General features: G+C 29.3%; 1 protein-coding gene across 1 annotated transcript; it reads left to right on the top strand.

Moving 5' to 3' along the window:
• Positions 1-8,260: 8,260 nt before the first annotated feature.
• Positions 8,261-10,771, top strand: LOC142319860 (uncharacterized). Its single transcript, XM_075357533.1, has 3 exons — positions 8,261-8,786; positions 8,976-9,132; positions 9,769-10,771. The coding sequence occupies exons 1-3, from the start codon at positions 8,261-8,263 to the stop codon at positions 10,769-10,771; spliced, it is 1,686 nt and encodes a 561-aa protein (XP_075213648.1).
• The last annotated feature ends 898 nt before the right edge of the window (positions 10,772-11,669 follow it).

The following is an 11,669-nucleotide window of genomic DNA, read 5'->3' as shown; positions in this document are numbered from 1 at the left end:
TGCTTTCCACGTTGTCACAACATAGGGGATAATAATAATTCTATTGTGCAAATCTTTCACTGCATAATGAATCAGCCAATAGTTTATAGTATACTTCCGAGTCATAAGAAACTGGCTGCTGTAGAATTCTTAGAATACTATAATATTTCTTTAATGCTGCCGAAGGGTTGCATAATAGCATGGAGAAAATTTAAAACTTTCAAGCTGATGATCATATTTTATTATAACTATAAATAAAATAAATAATGAATGGTTCATTTGTTGTTCATATTATGGAATTCGTAGTCATTTTCCAGTTAACTATTTTAAGAATATATATACCCTTTAGCATAATTTCAGCAACTAGCCTTAACACAAGCTGTTAGTTTTCTAGTGATATTACATTTTTAACAAATATTATTACCACATGTATAACTGTGTTAATCAAGTGGTTTATAAAATTTTCAGTAATCAAAGAGGGTGATTGAGAGTTTTTACTTGCCCCTGGAAGTAAAACATGTTTTTCAAAAGAATGCTAAAATAGATAATATTTCAATAATTAATAAACAAAGGGAATTTGGGCATCTAGTTCACTTGGTGGGCAATGGGAAAGGGGGGCTGAATCACTTCAACAAAGAGTAAGTTTTTTGTAGTCTCTCAAATATAGATACAAGAAGTAACACAAAGAAGTATCATTTTTGCAAAAATAAGAGTTTCAATAACACAATATTTCAGTTATAGTTAATTAAACAGGAACTAACAGTGTTGTTGTTATGGCTTGGGGACAAAGAGGTACAAAACCTTTTTGACATTATTATATTTATTTATTACTATACTGCAATTCTTTAGAATAGTAATTCTTATCCTCTAATAGTCTAATTTACCAATGAAAATAATATTCAACATTAAATAATATCATTCATATAATATAAAAATAAAGAACTTTTATTCTATACTGTAATTTTACAGTAACTGTAAAATTACAGCCAAATACTTTAATAACTCCAAACAATTTAAAGAAGGCTTTAATTATGTAAGTTAAGAACATTGCAACAAATTAATAAATTTTTTATACATTTTCCCTGAATTGTTACTGAAGAATAAATTCAGTTACCTTTAGTGGACATTGCTTTTACAAAAAGAGTTGTATTCACACAGTTTGTGAAGAAAGATTCACTGTGATCTGCACAACATGAACTCGAACTTTAGACCATTGATTGTTTAGAAGTTACAAATATGTACAATTGTTTTGAACCAAACACTATATCTATTAAAATTTTATTATCATTTTTAATTTTAGTATATAATCCCTAACAGAACACCCATCTGATTAATTTTTTCTTGTTCTTTTATTTTTAGTAATTTTTAGAATAAGCATTGCAATTCTTAATTCCGTGTACCTCTATCACCAAAACAAACATCCCAAATGGATGATGAATAAAATTACATAACTTGAACGGTTTCATCATCAACATGCTGAACAAATTTAATATTAATAAATATTTTAAGTTTAATTAATGTTTTTGTTCTTGGAATTTAGACCTCAATTGTTTCTGTCATCATGTATTATGATCTAGAAGGCTATATATATAAAAGAAACTAAGTTATCCAATGTTGTTCTGTGCACCAGATCTTATTTATTATCCTGAAGGAAACTCTCAAACAAAATTATAAACAATATTTATACAAAAATTGTTTTAAATCTTGTTTATGTTAATTCCTATCCTTTGAATAGGAATTAACATAGTATTCGAGAAATACTCATTCACTACAAAAAATCGCAAAAAAAAAATTCTCCAAAAGTTGGAGTTGAAATACCACTTTAAAGTTTTTGCTAAAATTCATTTTGATAGTATTTAAAAAGGTTTTACCAATAGAAAACAGGTCTAATTTTCTGAACTTTAAGTTCTTTATTAGTTTCTTTTTTGGGGAGAGAGAATAAATGCATCTTAAGCAAGTATTTTAAAATATTTTTCATTTTATTTAAATATAATATTTTTTGTTTATTTAATTCAATAATAACTAAGGCGCGCGCGCATACCGTATTTCATATTTTTCATTGGGTGTGGCGGTATTAACGGCCACTTTAAATGCATTTATACACTTTGAATATTATTCATTGAATTAATTCTACCGCTCAACTGTGACGTCACTACATAGGAGACGACTACAACAGCTGTACGTCAGTAATACACTAGCGCTCCGTGTGATGAGAGGGGGTACTATTGAGGCAGTATACCCACTTAGCTGCTAGTTAATTTAGAGCGTTTTTGGGTGGGGGTGCGATTCTACAAAAACATTTTTTTGCATACATTAAATTATTACTTTATTATTTTTTAATTGTTAACAAATATGTCTAAGAAAAATAAAATAATTAGGCGAAATCTCAAGATACTGAGGGTGACCTTGCTCTACAGCCTCACCCCATGACCTTTTAAGTTAAAATTTAATGGTATCAATGCCTCATATACAGAAGTAATCTGACCAAGTTTGATCAAAATCGGTCCCATAGTTCTGGAGATATAACATGATTTAGAGTGTGAGAGCGAACACACACACGCGCGCGCGCGCGCGCGCGCGCGTACATACGAATATCCGGAAATTTTCCATCCGGTTTTTTGGGGTTTCTTAGGTGTCAAAACGTCAAGCTCCAGTGAAAATAGCATATACCCAAACTGGACAGATTACAATACTTTTCTTTTTAAAGCTATAGCGGTGCAATAGTGCTAGACGGAAAAGTAAAATATATGGTAAATATTTCATTTTAAAAACAGCAAGATTACTGAAATTTCAATTGTGACAAAATTTATGTGTACTATTCCGAAAATAAGTTGGTTTTTACAAGTTTTGCTAAAACAAATTATGTCGTTCACGAATAAGTCAGTAAAAATAGTACAATAAATAAACTTAAATTCAGATCACAAATTGAAAAAATCCCTTTCGGCACGCCGGAAGGCGGAGGTAGATTTCCGGTACTAAGTAGGTGATAAAAAAAATGTCCACCTTTAAGTTAAGAAAAACTTCAAATTTACTCAATACGACTATGGATAGCATATGACAAGCCTCATCTTCTTACAATTCCAGCAACATTTTGGTGGCGTAAGGGTATGTTATATCAAAAATTGTTTCAGACAAAAATTTTATGTAATGTTTAAGAGGACTAACGACCACTTTAAACCGATTCGATACTGTGCCTATTAAGGGCGGTATGATTTTCTTTGTCTTCGAAACCCCATTTTTTCCACCCCCTGGGCCAATGGTTGGTGATATCAAAACCTTCACTTAGATAACTTTTATTTCCTTATCCAAAGAATAGTAGGAACTTTAAACGAATTCAATATTTTACAATTAGAAATTTATAGCGATTTTTTTTTGGTTTTTGTTTTGGTCATCCCCTACCGTAAGGGTTGGTCATATCAAAAATTGTTTCAGACAAAAGTAGTTTTAGGTAATGTTTAGAGGACTAAGGACCACTTTAAACCGATTCGATACTATGCCTATTAAGGAAGGTATAATTTTTTTGTCTTCAAAATCCCATTTTATCTACCTCCTGTGCCAATAGTTGGTGATATCAGAAAAGTTTACTTAGATAAGTTTTAGGCCCTTATCCATAGAATAGTAGGAACTTAAAACCAATTCGATGTTTTATTTAATAAGAAAGTTATAGCGATATTTTGTTTTTTCGAAAAAGCCACGCTATTTCCACCTCCATGGTCCGATTTTGGCCGTTAACGAACTCGGCCGAGATTGTGGGTCAAGTTATTTTTAGGAAACAATTTGAAAGTGATCGACGCAAAATTACGGCAGTTATAGTGTCCACAAGAAATTGGACACTATATTATATTTATATATATATAAACTTTTGAATTGACATTGGTTTTGGGTTCTGGAGGATGTAAACGCGAAGATATGTCGAAATTTTCCGGAAGTCGAATCATGGTATCTATTACAATAGGTAGCTTTCTTATGAAATTACCTAATAAGTGAAATTACTACAGCGAAAGTCTTTTGCTTCAATTAACTGGTTATAACCAAACTACACGTATACCTCTTGCTTGGAAAAATTAAGCTGATCTCCCATGTAAATAATTATGGTAAAACATATATTTCTATTTAAAAATTAATATCATGAGAAAGTTAATCCGATTCTGATAAATGAAATTTTGAAATTAAAATTAGGCTCTTTCTAAATTTCATCATATAACTGCTTCTTACAGAAGGTGATTAAGTCAGTTACCCAAAATATTATTAAAAAAAAAATTAATTCTTTATAATAAGGTACGTTCTCTTTAAGCGTTATTGTTCATTTGATAATGGAGTTATACCGATGAATTAATTAATGTTTAAAGTAGATCTGAAGTTTCTAAAAAAAAAATTACAAAAGAATTATTCAGACAGATCAGAGTATTCTAAAATTTGAAACGAACATTGATAATAAATACAAATTGACATTTTATTTTAATATATACAATTAATTATGTTTAATTTTTCCTTATAAGGGTCTATATTTGAATAACCAGAGCCAGATAGATTAAGATTTTGTTTAGATTTTTACTGTTTGGAACATCTTTCCGTCTGTATATTTGTACTTTTCAAACTACCTGTTATACAAGATCTTGAAACGTGTTTATTGATGATTGTACAAAATTTATTACTAAATTATGTAAGTACGGCAATCAGACGTGTAAAAAATAAAATATTTCTTTTTTAAATTGAAAAATTAAACACATTAGTAAAAAATTATGATAGTTTTTGTACTGTATTCAAACATGAAGATTAAGAAATTGAGATGAAGCTTGCTACTTCATATGTAATAATTTATTTTTTATAAAAAACCGACTAAAATTTATAATTTCTTCTATTTAATTCTACAGTTCTGTTTATTTTATTATTTTTTTTACTCACAGTTACGTTATTAAAATGACATTTTATTTTCTTTACAGTAGTGATAATGAACAGGAAAACAGTAGACCCAAATGTGGCATAAAAAAAATTGACGTAAGTTAGATTACCAAGTTTGTTTTTTATCTAAGGACTTATCAGTATTTTTTCTTGATTACATTAACAGTACCAATGTTTTATGTTGTTTTTTTAAATTCTTTTTCAGTAATTAATAAAATTTATTTTTGGAACCTGTTGGCCTACATAGCATAAGAAATCGTATGTCTGATAAGAAAATGATTTAAATTGTATACCTTTAACTATTTCTTTAACAAATGAGTTAAAAAAAAAAAATTATATCGCAATTAATTATACTACAGGGATTTATATATTTACAAAAAAATTCTCTGAAATATTGTTTTATATTGGATTATTTAGAGAAATAGGCACGAAACAAACCTGTTACTCCTATGAAAAACAGATGATGAAATAATGTAATTAATATACAGTACAATGTAATATCATTGCATTAATAACATTGTTGTTTATTTTGAAGTGACTACATTTTTAAATCAGTGAAAACCTTTTGGTCAAGAAATTAGTATAATCACTGCCCAAAAAATTTTTGTAATGATCAAGAGTTTGCCAACCGCATGTTAATATCCATTGAGGAACACTTTGAAATAAGTGGTTTTGGTAATAAACAATAAATCAAACACAATTGCACAAACGATCTCTTAGTAGTAAACAAGTGATTATGTATGGAGTGTAATAACATTTGATAGCACAATAGGACCGTTCTTTTTTTGAAGATAAATAAGGAACATCTGTAACAATTCGTTCTACATGCTTCGATACTTCTTATTGACCAAATAGCATTCATACCAATGCGGACCATGGTACTAAATTCAGCAGCCTACGACTCGGCTGTAAGACCAGGAGTAAATGATTGTGTGAAATGTGACCAGAGATGTTTCTATCTAAGGCAACTGTTAGAGCCCTTAATCCAGATAATGTTAAAATGTTCACTGTATTAACCCATGATGATTTCAATTCATAGGGTTATGGAACCACTACCCCAAAGCAACTAGGTTGCAAGCATTTAGGTCTAACATCAAGCGGTGCATGGAAGCCATCTTTTTTAATTGTTGCATTTTACAATGGGGCATGTAGCTTGCTGTGGAATGGAGTTGATAATCACCCATTACGTAACGTTAGATGTATAATACTGCATGATATTTTTCCTTCACTAAGTAATATTGTTGTAACTAAAATATTTGTTTTTATTTAAAGTTGTGGATTACATGGAAGCCATCTTTTTTAATTGTTGCATTTTACAATGGGGCATGTAGCTTGCTGTGGAATGGAGTTGATAATCACCCATTACGTAACGTTAGATGTATAATACTGCATGATATTTTTCCTTCACTAAGTAATATTGTTGTAACTAAAATATTTGTTTTTATTTAAAGTTGTGGATTACATGGAAAAGCAAATTTAAAATATTAATTAGCAGTCGTTGATGTTTTTTCAGGGATATAAGGTTTTCATTTAATAAGTTTTCTCACAATAATAAACTTATGCTTTTTATAACACTGCAGTGGATATTTCATTTTCAGTAAATATATATATTATTTTATTCTACATGAAAAATGTGCCACCTGTTTTTGCAGACTATGGTCTCTGCATAATATTGTCTCTGTAACGGGATTTTAAAATTCCACAGCGGGTAGAAACAGGCTGAGCCAGGTTGAAGTGGTTAGTTGTTCATCGTGAACAACTAAAGTCGAGGTTTGACTTTGGTTCTACCTTGCAGTGATTCTGTAGCAGGTGGATGATTGTACCGAGGTTTGGCTTCTAGTAGAAATCTGTTGCTCATTGCAGAACAAACTGTTAATTGGTCCATAACCCCTTGCAATGGGAAGCTAGTGTTTACTGGACTTTGAAAATGGAAATTGTAAATAGGTAAACACCATTAAATTTTTCTCCACAGCCTGCGGAGATTTACATACAACAAAATGGTTCCCTGTGACCTATTGAGATCATACCTCACATTGTATTATCAGATTTGATGTCTCCAGAGACTACAGCTGATAGTATTAAACACAGCAAGGAATTCTCAAATACCTAAGTCTTAGTGAAGAAGACATGTCTTGAACATAGCCTCATAAGATTTGATCCAGACCTCTCTTCATTCATGTTCTGTATTTTTGTTTTGTTGGTTAGGCCAACAAGGGTGTGCCGTCTAAATAACCATATATTTCCTTGTTGTAAACTGTTTCAAAGTGTCTGCACATATTTCTAGATACTTCCTTAGAATAATACTTTGAAACGGAATATTTTCTAACAGGATAACCTTCTATAATCAGCAGATATTTATCTATCTCTTTGAGACTATTTTGTATGAGATGCTTAAGAGTAAAATTTATTCATGTTGATATATATATATCATTTGAATCAAAGATATCCATCGAGATATGTTGAGCTATGATAGAGTTCATATGTTTAAGAAGTATCTACACAAGAATGTAACAAAAATGCGATGCCCGTTTTTACAACTTGACATAATTCTGCCACATAAGTAATACAAAAAATAAACATTCTTTTGTTTAAAACCATGGTTTAATTATTCCCAATTTTACAGGTGAATCATAGATTGAAGGTGTCTTAATGTTTGTTTAAATGCTAATTTATTAGTTTAGTATGATAATAAATAAATATTTGTTCAGCATTGAGATATTGTGCTAAAGCATTATTTCTTTAAAACAAAATTTATTCATAATTGTCTTTGTACTTTTTGCTAAATTCAAGCTATCTGAAATATCTTAAACATATTTATTTTTTATCTTATTTTTATGTATTATTCTTTAAAAAAATTACATATTAAAAAAAAAATCATTAAAACTTTCCACCACGGAGATAGACATTCACAGATGTATTCACTTTAACTCGGCAAACTCATGAATGATCGATTATTTCATACTTGTATTCAATATCTTGATTACAACAAAAAACACGCCTCAAAGTGAGAAACCAGTGTAACAGAATCTCAAACCAAGATATACTGGTTGGCAACAACCAGTTTATGACATGTAGGACCATCAAGTCATTTACACCAGTTATATCTATTTTTAAATGTATTATTAACTGATAGTATTGGATTATTAATATCATTAAAGAATTTTTATCACTTAGATTTTTACAAAAATATCTAGTAAAAATTATTAAGTTTAATAAACTAATTGACATAAAATTATTGCAAAATTAAAATAAATAAGTATCAATGTGTATGTTTCAGAAGGCTCTTGTACCTGAATCAATACAGAGTGAAAAAATTAATGATTATGATAAAACTGATGCAAGCAGTAATTTTATTAACCATTTTGTTACTGAATTTGGAATGATCATAAAAGATATAGAATCTTTGCGTTTTCCCAATAAAACTGGAAGAATGGATGCTATATTTTTTTTAGGAAACACAGGGGCAGGAAAATCAACATTAGTACAAATATTGAGCGCTAATAATTCAAAAATATTTTCAAAAAGTAGCTTTGAAGGATCTGATGATTTTATTATTGTAGATTATTCAAAAATAGGAATGGATATAACAACTTCACAAACTCTTTACCCAGATTTTGTGGTTGATACAGAAACTGGTTATGTACTGTGTGATAATCCAGGATTTAAAGACACACGAAGTCCTATTCATGAAATTATCGCAATGTATTCTCTTAAAAAGGTTCTCAAAAATACAAATAAAATTAAAATTGTGATCGTTGTACCACATTCATCACTCAAAGTAAGTATGTACAGAAATGATTTTCTAGTAGTGTTACAACACACAATACAATTTATCAGAAATATAGATAAATATGGAAAAAGTATTTATTTAATAGCAACTAAAGCTGATAATTTATATGCAAGAGGTAAAATGGTTACAGATAAAAGTTACATCCAAGGAATTGAATATTACCTAACTGCTCTCAAATTTAGTTTGAATGATCAGATCTGTACTTCATATATTACAGATAATAAAAAAATTATTTATGAAAATTCATTAAAAACAATTGATTATTTACTGGAGAAAAGCCATGAAAATTCCTCTGTCAAAATAGGAATACTTCGCAAACCAGATGAAGAAGGTCCATTAGTAAATCTTCCATTAATACAAAATGAAAAAAGTAGAATTCGCAATATGCTGCTCGATGGAATAAATATGGTGCCAGTAAATGAAAGTGATTTTGGTCTAACATTAAGTGAATCTGCATTGATGTATCTGAATATTTTGTTTAAAAAAATTAATTCACACATGACTGAACTAACAAGAATAATCACTTTTTATCTTATGAATAAATATCAGTCTGATATTGAATCAAATTATGATATGAATGACGTAATAGAACAATTAACTAATATTAAAGAAAATACACAATTTCTGTCAAAGGAGATTGGAAAAAGTAAAAATCCAAGTCAGTATATAGATAATATTAATAATTTTTCACAAGAGAATAATTTATACTTTGAACATTTAAAATCATTTCAATACACGAAAACGATGAATAAATATTTTATAAAATTAGAAGATGCAACAAATATAACTGAATACACACCACTCGCTTGGAATGTTAGTATGCAAATCGCAATAGAATTCCTTGAAAATAAATTGCAGCAATATAATTTACTTAAAAACACGTTTCAATTTTTCTCCCAGTATAGAATTCAAAGTAACAGGAATTTATATAAAATGCAATTTATTCAGAATTGGGCTTTAGAAGGCAATGAACAGGGACTGTTAATAAATGATAATAATTTATATTCATTTTTAGAAAAAAGTAACTTAAATAAGCATTATAGTTCTTCCATTTCTGACAAAATATTTTTAAAAAAATTTAATTCTGTTGTTTACAGTTTACTGGAGCATCAATATAATATTAGTTGTAGTAATAATTCATTATTTTTAATCAATTTCCATGTTGTCATAAGTGAAATTAAAGATATAATCTCAGAAGAATGTGTTAATGCAAGTAATATTAAGATTTATGCAATTAATACAATATACATTGATTATAATTTGAATAGTGATTATTTAAAGGGAAAATCACTAATAATTATTGCACCTGTATGGTATATAGTTGGTAAGAGACATATTAGTCTAGATGGTAGTGATGGTGGTCCACCAATGGTAAAAGCCAAGTTTAGTAAAACAGGAAGTAATGGAAAAAATGGGATGCCTGGTGGTACATTTTTTGGTGGGGGGGAAACATTCATTAACAGTGAAAATCTTATTATTAGTGCATGTGGAGGTGATGGTCAGGATGGTCAAGATGGTGGTGATGGATTTAATGGAAAAGATGGAGAAAATGGTCGAAAAGAGAACTGTGTAACAGTTAATCATAAGGGAGAAGATGATATAGTGTATGTAAGAAATCACACTTGGTGTATTGCAAAAGCTGAACTTGGAGAAGTTGGTGGTGACAGTGGTATAGGAGGAAATGGTGGTTTTGGTGGAATGAAGGGATCTGTTAAACTGTACAATTATGGACATCAAGATCATAATATTTCTATTGTGGTTGAAGATGGGAAAAATGGAATAGATGGAATAGATGGAATACCTGGAAAAGGTGGTAAAAGTGGATGTGATCTTCACGTGCAAACTTTAGAAAAAAGTGTGTTGGGAATAAGATTTCACCATGAAAATATAACAGATTTTATTAATTGTAGCAGAAAAAGTGAAGATGGAATAATTTTGAGAAACGAAAATTTAATGACTGAAACAATGAGTAATGAATACATTACTCCTGATATTTCATGGTGTGAACAGATAATCAACTATAGAAATTCTTACTTAAATAAATATCATTCATTTTTATCAGATGGCATAACAAGGAATTTTATAAACCAAATGATGTAAGAAATGAGCATTTCATAAACTGAATTATTCGCAAAGTTTTATACAATAAACTTTCTTTGTAGACTGTTGATTTATTTATTTTTCAGTAACATAAAACAACTTACTTCCTACTTATACATAAAATATAGCAAAATTCATATGATCAGTTTATGTTAGGTATTTCATGATTAGTTGAGATTATCGTTTAAGCAGAGAAGAGTGGAATTATTATATCTGTTGAAAACTTTTTAATTGATTTATTATACAAAATTATATATATATATATATATATATATATATATATATATATATATATATATATATATATATAGTGGCTCATTTTATATATTTTTTATTTTTTTTTTTTTTTTTTATCTTTTTGTTTTCAGTCATTTGACTGGTTTGATGCAATTCTCCAAGATACCTTATCTAGTGCCAGTCGTTTCATTTCCATTTACCCCCTACATCCTACATCCCTAACAATTTGTTTTACATACTTCAAGTGTTTCTTGCCTGCACAATTTTTCCCATCTACCAGTCCCTCCAATATCAAAGCGACTATTCCAGAATGCCTTAAGATGTGGCCTATAATTCTGTCTCTTCTTTTAGCTATATATTTCCAAATGCTTCTTTCTTCATCAATTTGTTGCAACACCTCTTCATTTATTACTTTATCCACCCATCTGATTTTTAATATTCTCCAGTAGAACCACATTTCAAAAGCTTCTACTCTTTTCTGCTCAGATACTCTCATCATCCAAATTTCACTTCCATATAAAGCTACGGTCCAAACATATACTTAATTTTTTATGTAAGCAAATCACATTTCTGGCTGAAAGCTCATTTCACCTGAGATATTCGGCATTTTATATGTCTCCTGCTTCGTCCATCTTTAATAATTCTGCTTCCCAAATAACAA

Source organism: Lycorma delicatula, chromosome 2, assembly GCF_047948215.1.
Source record: "Lycorma delicatula isolate Av1 chromosome 2, ASM4794821v1, whole genome shotgun sequence".
Taxonomy (NCBI): domain Eukaryota; kingdom Metazoa; phylum Arthropoda; class Insecta; order Hemiptera; family Fulgoridae; genus Lycorma; species Lycorma delicatula.
Note: the sequence above shows the minus strand (reverse complement) of the source record. Positions and strands in the feature narration are given on the sequence as shown.

Excerpts from the sequence above, each read along its gene's own strand:
- LOC142319860 (XM_075357533.1), top strand. The coding sequence starts at position 8,261 with ATGATCATAAAAGATATAGAATCTTTGCGTTTTCCCAATAAAACTGGA. Across the intron at positions 8,787-8,975 it reads TGATAATTTATATGCAAGAG|GAATACTTCGCAAACCAGAT; the intron begins GTAAAATGGTTA and ends CTGTCAAAATAG. Across the intron at positions 9,133-9,768 it reads TTAAGTGAATCTGCATTGAT|TTTACTGGAGCATCAATATA; the intron begins GTATCTGAATAT and ends TGTTGTTTACAG.